General features: G+C 35.1%; 1 protein-coding gene across 1 annotated transcript; it reads right to left on the reverse strand.

Annotated features, from left to right (window-relative positions):
* Positions 1 to 1,745: 1,745 nt before the first annotated feature.
* L (zinc finger protein Lobe) lies at positions 1,746 to 18,538 on the reverse strand. Its single transcript, XM_075312665.1, has 5 exons — positions 17,810 to 18,538; positions 12,230 to 12,858; positions 5,776 to 5,918; positions 3,331 to 5,676; positions 1,746 to 3,239 (listed from the first exon to the last, which is right to left on the reverse strand). The coding sequence occupies exons 1-5, from the start codon at positions 17,901 to 17,903 to the stop codon at positions 2,501 to 2,503; spliced, it is 3,951 nt and encodes a 1,316-aa protein (XP_075168780.1). The 5' UTR covers positions 17,904 to 18,538; the 3' UTR covers positions 1,746 to 2,500.
* Positions 18,539 to 18,823: the final 285 nt, after the last annotated feature.

Genomic DNA, 18,823 nt, shown 5'->3' on the forward strand with positions numbered 1-18,823 from the left:
AATTTAGATCTACAAAGTGGTGCAGGGTATAATATAGTCGGCACCGCCCGACTTTAGACTTTCCTTACTTGTTTAATTTGGCTTTGATTTATTTTCTTTCCTTTGTTTTCTTGATGAAACACCACACCTTTTTTTTGTAATGCAAATCGACTGATTTGTACGGTAATTCTCGTTTTCAAAAAAAAGAAATTGAGTCACTTGACTGCGCAATTGAAATATTAGTTTATTATTCCACTATTTCCAATTTCCATGTAAAGTTACCAACTGTAAAACGTAATATTTTCTTCTTCTTGTTCCTTTCACTTTTAATAAGATGCTGCGTAACGATTTTGTCCTCCTTTTACAATTTCAATACCTACCAATATAAAAAATCATAAACCAATTTTTTTCACGAAAGGTTAGCGTCACTGTATGAATGCTACCTGATAATTGAAGATTCCAAAATGAAGACGAATGAAGGGATTGTTATTCTGTTGATGTTTTCTTTCTTTATACACCATCACAAACATTGATAGACTTACTGTTTGTTATTTATGTTACAAATATTTTATTTGTTATTTATTATATTATTTTTCAACAATCTCTCCGTATACCATAATAACACGATTCCAACTAAAAAACAACCAACGCGCAAACATATCGATTACATCGATGACAGGTATCGATTACAGGTAGATAAAAGAAATATAGGAAAATTTCCTATATTCTAACAAGTGTGTTTCCTTAAGTTATGAAAGGATTGAATATTTCTTAGTACGAATGAACTAAAATATTTTCCTATGCCAAGTGTTATTCGTATGTGTGATAAGCATTCTATAATAAAGGAAGTCAGTATTATCGTTTTATAAGAAATGTTACTAAATTTGAGAAAACTTGGGTTTAGTTCGGTTTTTGTTTATTTTTACGAATGCTTTGTTATCAGTGAATAAAATTTTCTTGTTCAGTAGTAAATTCTTATACCCAGCGAAGAAAACAGTATTAGTAAAATTCCATGCCTTATTCTAGTTAATGAACTATTCCTAATTGCTTTCAGTTTAGGATTTTTTTTACTGAAACAAGTAAATTTTGTTATTTCACACAAAAATTTAACTTAATGGAAATAAAATGGCTAAACTAAATTGATAAACATTTTTTTCCGTTAGTTTCGAAGGCACTTTTTTCTGGGTGTAATATGTTTGCACTGTACAATAAAAATTTAGTTTGTACTTAATCTGAAAATATATGCGTGAAGCATTTTTGAGGCTGTACGGTCATTGACTTTATACCCATATTTAGTTCATAAAATTTTTGAGACATACTCGTACTTGGTATCAGGAAAATTTCATTTGGCATTCGTTTTACTAGGGACTTTTTTGGTCTTTTTAATAAGTCCTGAATCACATCTCCTACTTTAAAGCTGTTTAGCTTTATAGTCAAAATACAAAATTATTAAAGCCGTGGCATTTTCTTCTATGCCAATATACCCATTTTAAATCGGAACGCCTAACTTCAACTACAAAATGCCTTCAAAGAAAAGTTCAACAATGGTTTGGTATATCTGAGACTTTGATCTACCAATGTCCAACCCATTTTATGGTACATGGTATAAAAATTAATTTCCAAATGAATCGGATTTTCGTGTTAAAAACTAAATCTAGTAACCGCCCAAACTTACAAATTCGCTCTTACTTTCAAGCCAGACACGACCCTTCGATTAACCAATTTCAAGTGGTCGTACTTCATGTTTTTATGAAATAAAAAACGAATTTATACATTTTTTGTTGGCATTTTATTGTTCAAATAATGTTGTTTATTATTTAATTACAGAGAGTGCTTAATTAAACGAGTATATAGTTGTATGAGTGTGTATGATAGGTTTATTTATAGCTAAGTAAGTATATTGTTATGTACACGTTGTATATAAATGTGGCTACGTATATCCGATATTGAGTTATAATTAATTTAGTATAATTAGTTAAATTACATATACATCTGATGAAGAAAGTCTAAAACGAATTTTGCAAATCTAAGGGGTCATCGCAAATGAAACAATTGAACAGTCAAACCATCTTTTTGTTGAGCTTCCAGTGATAACAATACTCAAAAAAGTGAAACAAGGAAAAACAAAAAAAAAAACAAGTTGAACAATGTCCGACATCTTATTCTTATCACAATAATACTGTCTGTCATAACTCCTATTTACTACTAAAAATAAATAATTTATATATTTGTATATCATCTATGCTATGGATTGTGTAAAAATATGAGTGGGGATGTGTGCGGGTGTGTGTATTTATACTCCCCCCTTAAGGATAGGCGATATGCGAATTGGTAGTAGAAGTTATACTTAATGGTGAATACTGCAGATATTGAAATGCATTTGATAATACTTTGAGTGCTTAGAGACTAAATTGGTTGGTGGCTTCCCATATGATGTGACCCAGGATGTGGCGGGGGTTGTAAATGCTATGATAATAAGACGCCAATTCTCAACTCTTTCGGAGAAAGATTTTGGAAGAATTTAATGTCCATTGTCGCCATCTGAAATCGAGTGATTTTCTTTGTCCTTCTCATCGGCTTTGGATGGCATCTGGTTATTGTTGTCGTGCAGTTTTTCGACTTCTATATACTCATCGTCGTCCTGTTGAGCGTGATGATCGCTCTCTACTATTTCTTGTTTTACTTCATTCAAAAGATTTTGTTTTTCTGACTGTCTTGGGGTATCGGAATTTTTCGTTTCATCAATGCGCCCCATCGAGTTGTCGTCCTTGGTAGGAGATTGCTCACTCTCATTTTTCATAGGAGATATTTCTCTCAAATCATGATCGATGAGATGGTGATCTAGCTCAGCTCGGAAGTAGAATTTCTCCGGACATAGGTTGCAGTCATAGGGTTTCGAGTTTACACCATGCTCCAACATATGGTTCAAGAGTCCAGCTGGTGCTGTGAAGACGGATGAGCATATGTAGCAATTAAAACCGCGATCTTCGCAACCTGCAAATGTGTGCTCCACCAAGTGTTCCTGTAGTTTCTGCGGATGTGGCAATACCATTTTACAGAGGTTGCAACGGTTGGCAATGTATTGCCTATGTTCGGGGTTTGCGCGTTCATAATGATCACGTTGTTGCTTGAATTTGTTGTTCAGGTTATGTTTACGGCAGCATTTTTCACATACTTTAGCTTCGGATGGTGAATTGTTGATCGGCTCCAGACAAAGGGCACAAACATTTTCCGACACTGAGGAGGTTTTGACATGGAATCTGCAAAAAGACAATATTTCGTTTGAACACTCAAATAAGGACCTATCTCTTCTAAGGATCAATGAGAAAACATCAACTGTATGGTACTTACTTGGCATGGAGACCAATCTCGAATTCAGAGTGCAAAGATTGGCGACAGCATATACACTGGACAGGCATTTGGCCCTCGGTATTATGTTCAGATAGGTGAGTCTTGAATGCACTCACATCTGCCAGCGGCTTCGAGCAGTGAGAGCATCTACCCGACTGACCAACTTTGGAGTGTTGCAATTTGTGCTCTGCCAATATGGCGGGCGAGGGAAATATCTCATCGCAGATGAGACACTTATGTTTACCGGTAGAATTATGACAGGTCTTCATGTGGTGCTCCAACTCACTGCGCGACTTAAAATTGCCAGAACAGTAAGCACATTTTAGACTAACTCCAGTCTTAAGGTTATGAACAATCTTGCGGTGAGAGTGAACTTCCGATTCTGTACGGAAATCATTACGCTCACATATGCCACAACTGAACCCAGTAGTGGGTGAGGTGGTTACTTCATTGCGAGCAAGACTGTCCCCTGATAAGTGGGGTGTTGTTGCTGGTTGTTTAGGACTGATGAAGTAATTGCCACCGGTTTTGGTATTCTCCTGATGGTGATGCTGCTGTTGTTGATACATTTCCATGACCGTACGATTAGTGTCAAAATATCTCTGTGAGAGGCCATACATCAAAGCGGAGTGCTTCATAGCTGTGGTGTCGATTTGTAGGGGATTGTAGAATTTATTTGCTGCCGTATTTGGAAAAAGATTCTTGTTGAGATGAGACGCAAAAGCCATGTTGTAATCCAATATGCTGCTGTTATTGTTCTGGGCGGCAAGTGGCATTAATGGAGCTTTGCCGAAGAGCGCATTTACATACAATGAGTTCATGGGGGTTATGGTGTTATTGGCTGCCCCTGGTGATGACGGTTCATCAAAGGCTTCCTTTTGGGTTGATGATGTACGTTCTAGGCCAGCATGATGTGTTTGCATATGGCGATCTAGTAGAAACTCAACATGAAATGTTTCAGGGCATGATGGACAACGGAACTGACGGGCATGTGCGGCCAGGTGGAATTGCATTTCCAAATCGGATGAGCACACAGTTCGACAAAACATGCACTGCAAGGAGTTCACGGGGGCAGGGTTATTGTTAACTGCTTGGTGTCTAGATTTCACGTGAACATTGAAATCATTCTCTGACCGAAAGACATCCATACAGGCCGAGCATCGATACAATTTGGTCTCTGCCGAATGCGTGCACGCAAAGTGAACTTGTATGGCAACTTTCGTTTCGAACATTTCACTGCACAGACCACACTTAAACATCGTTATGGCATGGTGCTCCATCAAGTGTTTCTGCAATTCTTCAGACTTTCCAAACGATTTCTGGCAGTTTGTTGAGCAGTTGTACTCCGAGTTGGTTATAAGAAAGTGCGATATGATGTGTCTTTCATACTCCGCTTGTTCTCTCAACATTAAGCCACAATGGTGGCAGACCAAATTCAGGCCTTGGGCTATGTGCGATTTCAAATGGTTACGGAATGACTCGAAATCAGGCAAACCTGCGTTGCACTGGTTGCATAGAAAAACACCTGGTTTCTCATTAGTGGCAGCGTCATGTGGTGACTTTTGGGGTGTACTTGAAGGTGTAATAGACCTGCGATTGTTTTGACTCAAATCTGTCGGTTCATCTTCACTTTGTCGAGCACTGTTATCCAATGACTTTGGGCTGGTTAGAGATTGTTCTTCTTTGATGCAGTTCTCATCGAGACTTGTGGAACTACGCAATGGCTGTCCCGTTAACAGACGGGGACTAAAGGTACCCGAGGCTGCCAGACGATTGAAGTGTTCAAAGTACGAGTTGGGACTGGTAAGACGGTCGACATGAGCCGAACGCATGTGTTGAAACATCGTTGCAATATTTGAGAATTTCATGGTGCAGTATTCACAGGCCATCTGAAAATTGCCGGGGTCGGAGGCGGGAGCATTTGCTAGTGCGGGCGGAGTCATTGAATGGGCCAATTCCTTTTCATGCTGAGCCTGCAAATGAGTATTCAGTTGTTCCACATTTGTAAAATCCGACTTTGAGCAAAATGTGCATTTGAGTAGATTCGAAGATGAGGACGATCTGCCACGCTTGTTAAATTCCATGCGACTTGGACTATTATCCCCTCCCACAGCCAAGGCATAACGTCGCTTTTGTAGACTACCATTACTCGAAGCTGATCCAGTAGAACGTGGACTGTAGTTGATCGCTTGTGGATTTCCGCCTGCGGCAAGAAGAGCCGCTTGTTTCTTGTGATTTTGCATATGCGACGTTAGTGCAGCAGCAGTATTGTATCCCCGATTGCATATTGTACATTGAAAAGGCTTTTGGTTATCGTGGGTTTTCATGTGGATTTTGAGATGGTCGCTACGAAATGATAAAAAATTAAGCAGATTAACATCATTGTTAAATACCAGAGTACATCTTAGTTATGGTGAATACCGTAATATGGTGGGGAATATTTACCTTCTGGAAAAGGCCGCCTCACAATGGGGACAACGGTAACGTCTATCTCCCGTATGTAATTTGGTATGACGATCCCGTGATCTTTTATGCTTGAAGAGACGGGCACAGTAGTCGCATTTGAATGGCAAATGTTCGGCATGACTCTAAAACGAAAATAAAATGGAGAGGTGAAATTATTGTAGTTGAGAATCTTCGTGCATGTGCCACTGTGTGGCATTTTTTGCTAATGGGGATGCAACAAATCTTTTTACACCTTCAAGATTTCCAATGATCTTCCTTGGTGTGACTGTCGCACTCCCTGACTGTCTACACATAGCGAGCAAAGCAAAATGTCAGACCTGTTTCGGTGGCAATTGCAAATATTTCATACGAAAATATTTCATCACTTAAATGTGGCAACCTTAAATGTTTTAAGCATTCCCAAGTCGAGCACAAAGTATGTCCAACGTCCAATGTGTGAATATGTATGAATGTCTGTATGACAGTTAGTACGGGTATTTGTCATCTTTGATGCGCAATCAACTCCAAACTCTTGGATGGGTACCTAAAGTGACTTGGTGATGAGGATGGTTCGCTTTAGTTTGTTTGGTGGAAGGGCACGTTGTTGGCTCCTTGAAGATTGTTATCTGAATGCGCAAATTTTTTTGAGCAACAACTTTTGATGTTGTCGCTTATCATCGTACCGCACGTTCTCCTCATATTCGGCCACAGTTTTGGGTTCTATCAGAATCTGAACCCTACCCGCGCCTGGATGGATGAGGTGGCCGCTGTTTATGTCATTTAAACTACATACATGCCAATAGGCAATGGCTCGACGAATGCAGGGAGCTGGACTGCTATGGCATGGAGCGAACGGGTAAGTACACAATTTATAATGATTTGTTTGTTGGTCTCTAAAACAGTTTAAAAAGCCATAATCAACACACAATAATTTTTTGGAGTTGACGAATGCAAGAAAGGCGAAACGCTACTCACTGCTTGTTGCGACCGCTTTAGATGTGAGCTATGTGAGCGTTACACAGCCGTTTGCATACAAATGGGCTAATTTTAATGTGCAGATCTTGGCCACATTTGGGCCATGGCTCAGAGGTAGGGAGTTTGGCAAATTCAGTTAGCAGAGTCGCTTTGAGTTAACATATCAAAGCAAATATACCGCTCGTCTGTTTTGTTGCGGTAATCATCTAAAATTATGGTGATGATGATGGGGCGATGACAACGGTGATGTCCACAACTTAGCTAGATGATGTATTAGAACATTTATTCGTAGATGGTTTGTTTTTGAAACGAACGTATTTGGTCGTGCTTCTTTGATGCAGTCACAATGCCACCTACGGTCCGTTTTAGGGGCCATTTATCACCTGGAATATCATTGCTCTCCAATCTTAACGAGCGATGTTTTGGTATGCAAAGGTCGTTTGGAAGCCGTTCTTATTAATAAATGCTCTGAGCCTTTGTATGTATGGACTTCTTCAGCATGCCCAAACAGTTTTCTAAGAACACTTCCAAGCCAAAATATCCACTGAAAATGTGCAAGTGCATATGGCTACCAGCTCCCGTGCTCTCTGTCGCCCTGTCCTATCCACAACTTCAGTATAATATGCTAATTGCGCAAATCGTCCAAAATACTTGATATCAATCTAAATGAGTCTACATAGTTGCCGCCGCCGTATGATGTATGCAGTGAAAATGAATTCAAGCAAATAAACTCTGCAAAATGTGCGCGAATTATGACATAGTCATGAGTAATTCTTCGCCTCTTTTTGTTAGGTGGAAGGTTGTATCCCAAAGCATTTAATTAAAAAAACAAGACTTCCAAAGCTCTACTGGAGAAAAGGCTGTTCATATGACCAGTTAATCTGATCTTATGTGCCCTAGAATGTAAATATGAGAAAGCACCCATAATGCTTTCCTAGTTTGTTATTAAGAATTTTCCTTAAGGGCAAATAAATCAAATTGTATGGAAAATGTAGTAAACGATGGTCTTAACCATATTATCTACCCGTAAAATATTCTTTACGTGTACTTGCTAAAGGTGTTAAAATAGGAGGTTAAAAATATTGACTGCGAAAAAATTTAAGTCTATAGCCCCCTAGCAAAAAATTAATATACTGAAGTTATAGGTTCAATTAATGTTTTATTTTATACTGAAAAAAATATTGTCGTTAGGTCAAAGATTTCATGTCTTTAAAATACGAATGCAAATTTCGCTTAGCATAGAAGACGCATTCCTCTAATATAAAGTTTTTTCCTTATCCAAAAGTCGATAAACTTTTCAATGAAGTCGTATTGTCCTTATAATTAAGTGATTTGACTTAAAAATGGGTATCATAACATTAAAGAAAATATTTTTGGGCTAACGTCAACTTGACTTTAATAATTCAGAAAATTCTTTAAAATTAATGAAATTGTCTTTAAATTTGATGTCGTTTTGCATCTTGACTACAAAGCAAAAAATCTTTCAAATATAGGACACATTTTTTACTTGAAACATAGCATAATTTCTATTGGAAGTCGAGTCTGAATTTGGAAAATAAAGTTGTCGCTAACTCGTTTTTAAAGGACTTTCACAGAATATTAAGAAAAGTAGCTGAAATCAAAAATTAAAATTTGCTTACTTACACAAGACCCAAATTTAAAAGAGAATTGTGTCTTAAAAGTATCCTTATTTGTATCCTCCGCTTCGTTGGCTCGGAATCAGTACCAACATTTTTAAAGTAAAGACAAAATCTTTGGAACCGAGCGAGCTTTTGTTTAGTGTATAAAAATGAATAAAAATCAGACTTCAACATAAGTAGACAATTAATTTATAAAAAAGCAACTTAAAGTAGTTCCACACTTTTTCGCAGGAAAAAAATGGGGTTTGTTCTAAAGGCACAACTTTAAAAGCACTTCCAAAAATGTCCTCACAAAAAAGTAAATTATTTTAAATACGCAGGACAAGCGTAATAATGCATTAACAATCATAAAAACTCATTAAAAATTGTATTCTGGAAATAATAACAACATTTTTTAATTCACCTTATAATAAAGAAACTAACTTACAATTTAGAAAACAATATTATGAAATAAAATTATATATTGCCGTCGGCAACTGCTACCACAATGCAAAGTCGTAAATAAGTTTTCAAATTCTGGGGGGGGGGTCTAAAATTTTTCTGGTGGGTCTAAGCCCCCTCCCCAGAGGCTTATGGCCTTGCTGGAGAATATTAATAATAATTTAAAAATTTTAAATATCAAAAGAAGTTATTCAGTGGTTGGAAATAAGAACCAGATATAAGAAGATATATAAAATTGCAAGATTTGGGTATTTAGGGGATACATTGTAATTAGCTTTTTTTCCCCGGGAACGGGACCCCCGGAATTCCCGGGAAATTTGCTATTTTTGTGCTCCCGCTTTCCCGGGAATGAAGTGTGGGAATTCCCGGGAAATTTTCTTTACAGTATTTTATGTATAATAGAGGGTTTTATATGGCAAATGACAGTTGAAATCTAGTTCAAGTGGATTTTGGAAGTGTAATGTGAATAACTATGGTACCAAGTCGTAGTAGTTGCCTTGTGGAACATACATAGTCGTGGGTTCTAATCCAGAATCCAACAGGCTCCCAATTTTTAAAAAGAAGAATAGACTGATAGACTGTGAAATTTCAAATTTATAGCGTATACACATTAGGCTTGAAATCTATTAAAATTTGGGTTTAAAGCCCTTATTTATAGGGCATACGACAACTGAAATCTAGTTAATGTTGATTTTGGAAGTGTAATGTGAATGTCGTATTACATGGTAGTGTTTCCTTTTTGGGAATGTTGACTGAACATGAGCATTTATTGACTCCGTTTAACGATGGTGAAATCGAAATAAGTTTCTTTCATTTCCAAACAGATTTTTAGTGTTACAAAAAATCCCACTATATTAATAGTGTTCTTCCGAAAACTATACCGAAAGGGACTGCCTTAACCATTGTCAAAATGTTTTTTATTACAAATTATTTCGTATTTAAGTATGATTTATGGCTGATGTAAGAGAACAACATAATATATATTGTTAGTTGTACAGAGAGCGTCTTATAACCGTATCTTTAGGCGATTTCTAATTTATTCAAATGTGTAAATGTATTCCACATCAAAGTAGGTTTCCCTTTGACCGGGATCCCGAGATCCCGGGAAATTCGAAAAAATTCCCGCTTTCCCGGGAATGCAAAAAGTTCGGGAAAAAAGAAAACCCTAATTGTAATATTACCGTGCATAAACCGTGACAACAACTTAACAACAGAACACCCGATTGTAATGTCAGAAAAATTATTAATTTAAATATTAAGCTAATATGAAAGATTATGCAACCTTAATTTTAGAACACAAAATGTACACAATATTTTGGGGAAAAAGTCTTTAAACTAATGAAATGTTAGTTGAAATAAAGGTCATAATCTTTGTATTATTTTTTTTATTTAGGTTATAGTTGTACTTCTTTGATGAAAGATACATTTTCTTTAATGCAAAGAAAACACTTAATGATAAAATTAACAGAGATATTGACTTTTGGATTATAGACAAACAGACAGTTGAAAATGCAGGCCAAGATAAAGAATTCAGAAAAAATTCACTTCCCAAATTTTCATTTAATGGTGGGTATTAATTTAGCCACTAAAATTGAAAATAAATATCTAAAAGTGGAATCGTACACAGAAAAAAATGTAACCAACACTTTTCCAAATAAAATTTTAATTGAATTTTAACAAAGTACTCAATTAAAAATTTAATTGGTTCAACAAATTTTTTAATTGAAACAAAAATTAATTGTCTCAATTTTTTAATTGGAACAATTAATTTCTAATTGACTTCGGTGATTGGTAAAACACATAAAAAATCACCAAAATATAAATAAGTAAATAAATTAATTGATACAATTAACTTAATAATCAAGCTAGAAATATTAAGTTAATTAAGTCAATGATTGATAATTTTAAAATGTTTATTTAAAAATTTATTTGATACAATTTTAATCAAACTCGGAATGAAAGAAGTGATGGATTTTTTTTTTTTTAATTTTTAACTAAAAACTTATTTCAAACAATCAATTTTTTAATCAAACTAAAAACACTAAGTGAGTTAAGAAAGTAACTGAAAATAGATACATTTTTAATGAAAAAATTATTTGAGTTTTGCAACCAACATCAATTAAAGTTTTAATTGAATCAATTAAAAATTAATTGGTTCAATTAATTTCGGATTGAAGACAAAAAATAGTTTTTTCTGTGTTATAATGTTTGTAGAAAATTTTATAATAACTTGATGGGGAATGAGCAATAATTGAAAAAGTTAATTTCCTTTAAAATCAATTATTAAAAAAGTAACCGCCATAATGCGAACTTGATAAAAAACTTTCATACTTTTATCGAATATTACTTTGCATCGGTAACTATGTCATGCTTTTTATGAAAAAAATGTTTTGCATTGGCTTTCGAGAAGATTTTTAGATCATTTTATTTTATTGGTCAAACTGACATAAATTATAGTAATTACAAAAATGTCATCAACCACATTTTTCGTAAATTTAACGAAACATTTTCGTACTTTCTGTGAAAAATTTAAAGCAGAATGTTTCATGAAATGTGTAATGAATGTACCAACAAAAAACTCACTTTACGATATAGGTCCTAACAACAACTGCAACAAATATTCAATAATATTGAAATAGATGATTTGTTGTAAAGCTGAAAGGTATTAAACGCTAGAAGACGTCTTCCAAGGCGCATTTTGATTGAAATGGGACGTCATTTGGAAAATTCGACTTGCGTTTAAACCATTACGTAATTTAACCTTTAGTATTTATTATAAAACGCGGATAGTTTTATAACCCCATTTTGTATCCCCATCCTAGACTTGGGCAGACTTATTCCTTTAACGGCCATTTTCATGTAGCTCCGTTAGGCTTTAACTGCCAGTTAACAGAAAGAAAAATGGAAATATCTTTTCTCCGGTTAACTTTAACTGAAAAATTTTCAACAGTTAAGTTTCTAACTGGCATTTGGAATATATACGCAAAGTGACAGATATGTAAATATCACGGTTTAAAAGTTCGTTAGCTAACGTAGCACTAACGGAGCTTCATGAAAATGGGGGTAAGTGTATAAATGTGCATAAACGACTCTTCGTGTTGAAGAGTCGTTAAATTTGTAATATTATTAATGTCTTGTTCAATGTCATGTCATCCTAATGGGTACAAAAGTGATTCGCACCAATGCACCTATTCACCTTTAATCAGCTTAGAGACTTTGGCAAATTAAATGCTTACACCCTTGGAAGTTACCTTCTTCATGCTATGTTGATCAAACCAACCCCATTGTATGAAGTTGCTTAGAACGCCCTATGTCAACAATGTTGATACCAAATTAATGTTACATTATAGATTCATTGCCACCAATATGCAGTACAGTAATGTGGGATGTTGGCTTACCTGCTCATGCTTTTTCAGATATCCAAGACGCGGAAATGATTTATCACAGAACTGACATTGATAGGATCCGTCGGCACCAGCACTTGCCGCATTGTTGCCACTCTTAGTGCCATCGTCTGTCATCTTATCAAACTTGAGTGCATTTGCGCCACTTCCATTGCCCATCACAGAGTCCCTTTCGATTTTGCGTAATTTTGAAGGAATTCTCAGGGCATGTTCAGCATAGCGATGATGACGTCCATTACGCTTGAGATGCTGCCCTGTGTGGTGATGGTGTTGGCGTTGATTGTGATGCGGTTGCTGCAGTGTGCTACCCTCACCTACTGCCACCTTGGTTCTCTCATTGTCATCTGTGTTCTCAGTGGCACAAGGATTTGTGTCATTTTTGTTTGCCCTTTCGCTATTATCATCCTCGTCATCATAGTCAGCTCCATCTATGGCCCCATTAGGTTTTTGCCTATGCAGACGCTGATGTGTCTGCAATAAAGCTTCATCTTCATATGCGTTAGAACCAAAGGCCAGATGAGAGGGCATAGTCAAATGTTGGTGATGATGAAGTGAATTCGGTGTTAAAGTACCATCTGAGATGGAAGGCGAATAACTGGATGAGGTGTGTGTAGAATACATGTCTGAAAATACAAGAAAAGTACAAGAACTCGATTAGATGTTGAATGGATATTAGAATGTAATGATTATGGCAATAAGTGGCCTTAAGAATAATTAGTCATATCGTTATGAGCATGTCTTTGTATCTCATCTATGATAGCAAAAATTACGTGGGTGGTATGATGGTGATGGACATCCTTATTAGCGTTCAATTACAGGAAATGGTTCCTCTGTCAGACGATGTTCGTAATGTATCATCACACAATGTCTGGGGGACCACTTCTGCTGATGGCCAACTAGTGCCACTAATTTAATTAATCCCATCCGATTTGATCTACCCACCCGATTTAGTTTAGTTCGCCTTATGAGGCATAGTGTGAAACTGATCACACATCACAAGCGTTTGCCAGAGCCGCCCGCTGTCACTTTTCTTAATCATTGTGATCGTGTCATGGAGACAAGCCAAGCAAACCACATGCAAGCATCCCCTCCCCCAATTTCCCATATAGACCATTCTGTGATAGCAACCAGAGAGTACCGTAGCCACTCATGCAAAGTGATAATTCTTAGTTTTACGATTAAGCCTCCACTCTGAATTGAATATTTTAATTAGAATTCTCGGTGATACTGTCCGCCAAACGCCCCAGCGGCATGGTCACTCAACTGCACTGCGCTATTGCTCATTTAGTGAGGGAAACTACAAATTAATTTTAATTGTCATCGGCTACTTGTATTTTGCTATATCGTTGCTCGCCCCATTGCTCCTTGTTTCGCCTCAAGCATTTATTCTCGCCAAGTGCTTCGTATGCTTATAACTGATTGCCATTTGGAGTACATTAGTATTCTTGTCATTTGGTTTATAAATCTTGTAATTAGTTGTTTTGAATTTGTCTCAATCTGTATGGTGTTAATTGCCATTTATGTACATCAACCCCCAATACGCTCCCCCATCTTGTGGGTTATAGGTCGTGTAAAGTGCTTGTTTGTTGTCGCACATCCAATTGCAATCTGAACTTTTGTAACCCTATGAAATTGAGTCTGATTGAAGGTTTATATAGGCTACTATAAACACCGGAAGATGCAGAGGAAGTGATACATTATCATCAAAATAGTAAAATAAGACAGTTTTCAAAACTAGAGAAGTAGGTTTCATTTTTTTATCTTTCTACTGGGATTTTCCATAGTTATCAAAGGAGTAATTGTCTTGGTATCAACTGTCATTTGCCTTATAAAAAGAGATTTTAAATCTCGAAAAATGTGCATTTCGAGCGTAATGTTTAGAGCCTACACTGAAAAAATGAAATGAAATTTATTAATGGTATTAAAGTTTATGCACCATAAATTTTAGGACACGCAAATTACACAATATTAGGGAAACATTTCTTTAAAATAATGAAAGATTCTAATATCTGCTTCAAAATTTTTATTTATTAAATCCAGGACACAAATTTTGAAAATTTGCGTCCCTCCTCTTAAGTCGTTATCTTTGAACTAAGGCAAATTTTACTCAAAGTAGAGAAAAACTTTTGTATTTAAAGAAATCGCCCTTAAATTAACTGAAATATGTGAACCTTTAGATTTAAGATATAGGCTAAGACTTATTTTGAGGATTTCGTATCTTTGGCTTAAAGTTTATTTTTTTTTAATTAACAAAATATTTATTCGATTTTTAAACTGGCATTTGTTTGTAATTGAATAGCTGTCTTAATATATCCCAAAAAAAAGTAAAATTCCATAAATAAGATATTTATGTACCCTAATTTAAATTTTATTGATACAAGATTTAATGATAAATAGATCCCTAATGATAATAGATCCCTTTGGCTCGGGATTAATACCAACATTTTTGAAGTAAGGTCAAAATCTTTGGATCCAAGTAAACTTGTTTGGAGTGTAACAATTTAAAAATGTGACAGTCTTAAATGCCCACAAGCATGGAACTAATACAAAAAGATTTTCCGAAGTAATCTTCTCGAAATTGATTACATGAATAACATAGATCTAAAATGGTGAAAAATCTGTTGATATAGAGTTTATTGCAATCTGTGAAGCCATGTTTTGAGATGTAGATGACATCTTAAAGATCGTCTAAACCTTCAAGGAAATGGGAATTTTATCGCCGATATGTCGTATATGAACCATTTTACGCGCTCATTTGATACCTATGTGACCATAGTATAGACTTATGAAAATATATACCTAACAGAAGAATTGCAATCATAATCACCTCGATTGATCTAGCCCTGAATTTCTGTCAATACTTTTGTTTGTTGTTGGCATGGAATTGGACCAAAATTGTGATTTCTATAGTCTTCGGAAATAAAATTGAGAATTCCAGAAATTTTACAGAAAACTGACATCTCAGATTGTAAGAGTACAGATGGTAGTGAATTTCTAGGAACTTGGACAGAGTTCCTGTTAAAAGAGCAATTTAAATGACAAATTTGCAACAATAAATACAGTTTTACCTATACACAACATATATGCCGATCTTGAATTCGTACAGCCTGAAATTGAATTCACTTTCCGGTGCGTAGATCAAACAGTGTTTCACAGCTTTCGATAATATTGCAAGATATGTCTTCAACAAGGGTCGCCGAAATAGGATCTCAGAATCAGCATACAAAGTTTTTAATACAACGTTTGAAAATTTACTGAGAGCGAAATACTACTCCACAAAACCGTCTAATCTATACAGCTACATCTGATCGAACAGAGGATTAAATACCTTGTGTCTGAAAGACAATTTCTAGTACACAGTTATCGCCTTTGGAACTCATTACCATCTCGTAATACAAACTATTAGCTATGCTAAAATATTTAAAATCGAAATTTTCCATTTCTTTCTTAATATTGTTTTGATATTTGTCCTTAAATTAATTATTATTGAATTGTTTTATCAAAATTAAGCTAGTACTGTAAATTATAAGATATAAAATCTTGGTGTACGAGCGCCGCAAAAAAAAAAAAACAATAAATAAAATAAAATAAATAAAAAAATGTACCTTCTTGACAGTTCATTTTCGTATGTGTGACATAACATGGCGTCCAAACTATTGGTATTACTCTGACATAAGAACTCTTTTGGTTTCCCGCTCATTGAAAAGTGAATTGTTCTTAACAAGAATTCATTGATAGAAATTAAGAACCACTAATGGCAAACTTGATTCAAATGACAAAGATCTGTGGATGTATTCCATGTTTCAGAATCCATTAGCAGAACCTATTTTGGACCAGCACCATGACTTTTCTAACAGTAACATTTAACGATTTATGGTGCGATATACAGCAATTGTTTTATTTTGATGTCTTTAGCTATAGAAGAAGAGTTTTCTTTTCTGAGAAAATAAATTTTAGACAAGCGAAGTTTTCTTTTGACGACAAAAAATGTCTTTAAAAGTAAAAAAAAAGTATTCTAGAAATTCGTTGCAACGCTTGTGATAAATTCAGTTTTATTTATTCTCACAGAAAATACTTTATACAAATTTCATTTCAAAGATTGTTTTTGGTGCAGTTGTAAACAATATAATGAGGTATCAATGAAACAAATATAAATTGGCATTAAAGAATTCTACTCTGGCTTTGAAATGAAAAAAAAATATATTTTTATTTAACGACAGCTATGCGAAAGAACAATGTTTGTGATACTAATAAAAAAATTTGTGGGTTCAGATGATTTTTTCTGACTCAATGGGGAACGGTATTAACGTACTTTAAAATTGGATCATATTTAGATATAGCTTTCATTGCTATTTTTGTTTTTTGTAATGGGACTTGGGGGCCGAACTATAAACAGAAGCGATGATATTCTGTACGTCCAAGAGATATCATTAATGAGTAACTTACCACAAACATTTAAATTTATGTATACTCGTATATCAAAATTCGTATTAATCACACTTTTACCATTACCAGTACAGGAAATATATTGTCCTGAGGCCAGAGAGTTCTTGTGCTTCAAATTAGAGGTGTGCGTGTGAGTGAAATTTTACTCACGCTCATGCACATTCACGAAAAAATATTTGTACTAACGCACTTTCACGCATGTGGGTAGGAATTTACATTTACGAAATTCAATTCATTCAATTCATACGAATGGCAATTCATTCGCACACAAAAGCAATCCTCAAGAAATTGATTTAAGAAAATTCTTGTGATGAAAATGTTCGTGACACGACAATTCGCATGATTTACGAAAATTCTCGTATTTCACGTCAAATCTCAAGGCACGCTGCAGTTATTCATGAATACTAAGAAAAAAATATTTTTTGTCTTCAATGACGATCCAATTAATTTTTAATTGAAATGTCTTCAATCACAGAAATTATAGGATCAATTACTAAAGGCAAATAAAAAAATAATTGTTAAAATTAAAAAATTAATTTATACAATTGTTGTGATTGATTTTTATTTCAATTAAAACATTTTTTGAAATAATTAAAATTTTTATTGAATATTTTAAAAAATTAAAATTTTAATTGGAAAAGTTTGGGTGATATTTTTTCTGTGTACGGAACATTTTCATAACAGTCTACAGAACCACTAGCAAAATTAAAATATGCTTTATTAGCGAATAATCATACAATGGACGCTATTGAACTCTTAAGCGTGATCCAAACCGTGCAGGTGATTAGAATCGGTGTTTTGTGTGTCTACATTTTCCGTCATTGATTGTAGAACATTTTATGGGCCGACGGAAAATGTTAATACGACGGGGTTTCCGCAAAAGTTGTTACGTCCCTCCTCATAACTTAAGTGACACACATATATATTCATAATTGTTCCTAGAGATAGTTAGATCACTCAAACTAATACAACCTAAACAGCAAAAAATGCATAAATATAGCAATACAGCACCATTTTGTAGAAAATAATACCGAAGTGTAATCTTAGTAAAATATCCAGAGTTGATAGAAGTGTCAGAGCAAGTAAATATTTGCTTTAATTTTGAAAAGAAAATGTACGCATAATTACCTGCAGTAATAATTTCCTTGGTTGCTTGGATTTTCTCAATTAAATTTTCAAGTCTTGAACTAGGTCCTCGATAGAGCATCTTCAAAGCGATCATGGCTTTTATTACCCGCGTATACACAAATGTTTCTGTTTTATTTGATTAATGTAAGCTTCACAATAAATTCTTATTAATTGTAGTCATTATTGCACTGGATACCATTGTTTATTTGAATTTGTAACGGCTTAGACTTTTGAAACATCTTTTATAGTTTGGATAACTTTGTATTTTTCAGTCACTTTATTCGCGGAATGTTAAACTTTACAATCGAAATTCCTTTGGTAAATTTTTTTTTTATTTCTTTGGTATTCTTATCTTTTAGGTGTACCGTCTTATTGCAAAGGGTATTTGATGAAACCTCTCCCCTCTGAGTGATTGTTCAACTAATAACGTCCATTTACAATGAGCACAAATGATTAACTAACCATGAGCACTTAAAACCGTATTGAACTGAACCAAAGCGTCACCGCAGTGCTCACTGACACGCATACATAGACAAACTGCAAAAGGCGTTACTAGAATCACAGACCGGCATCATTAGCTGAGATGCAATACTCATAATGGCTTTTGTGGATAACGATGGGATGACTCTTGAATGGGACTCTTTAAGGCTTATTTTCTCGTTATGATTCATTGAGGAACATGGGTTAAGCGCATACCGACCCACATCAAGGCACACATTCTGGTGAACGAAATACTTCAGGTGCCTTACAAAGGCAAATAAAAGTACAACGGTATGTACGTCTGTATTCAATTCGCACAAAAACAACGAGAACGAAACAATCGACGTCCTATGCTTACGAGCGACAACCCAAGACTGGTGGTGCTACAACCATCACATCATCATCATTAGTTAACGTTCTGGTTATTGTTCAGCGCAATGGGATTGGGACAACCATCATACCGGAAGAACCAGATTCAGAGGAGAAACACACACATACACTCACTATCTCTTACACATGGGTTTCCACCGCTAT

This window comes from Haematobia irritans, chromosome 5 (assembly GCF_050003625.1).
Source record: "Haematobia irritans isolate KBUSLIRL chromosome 5, ASM5000362v1, whole genome shotgun sequence".
Classification (NCBI taxonomy): domain Eukaryota; kingdom Metazoa; phylum Arthropoda; class Insecta; order Diptera; family Muscidae; genus Haematobia; species Haematobia irritans.

Bases quoted from the DNA above. Each gene is read 5' to 3' on its own strand.
- L (XM_075312665.1), bottom strand. From the start codon at position 17,903: ATGATCGCTTTGAAGATGCTCTATCGAGGACCTAGTTCAAGACTTGAA. The intron at 5,919-12,229 runs GTAAGCCAACAT...TTTTCGTTTTAG, and splicing joins ATCTGAAAAAGCATGAGCAG to AGTCATGCCGAACATTTGCC. The intron at 5,677-5,775 runs GTAAATATTCCC...ATCATTTCGTAG, and splicing joins GAGGCGGCCTTTTCCAGAAG to CGACCATCTCAAAATCCACA.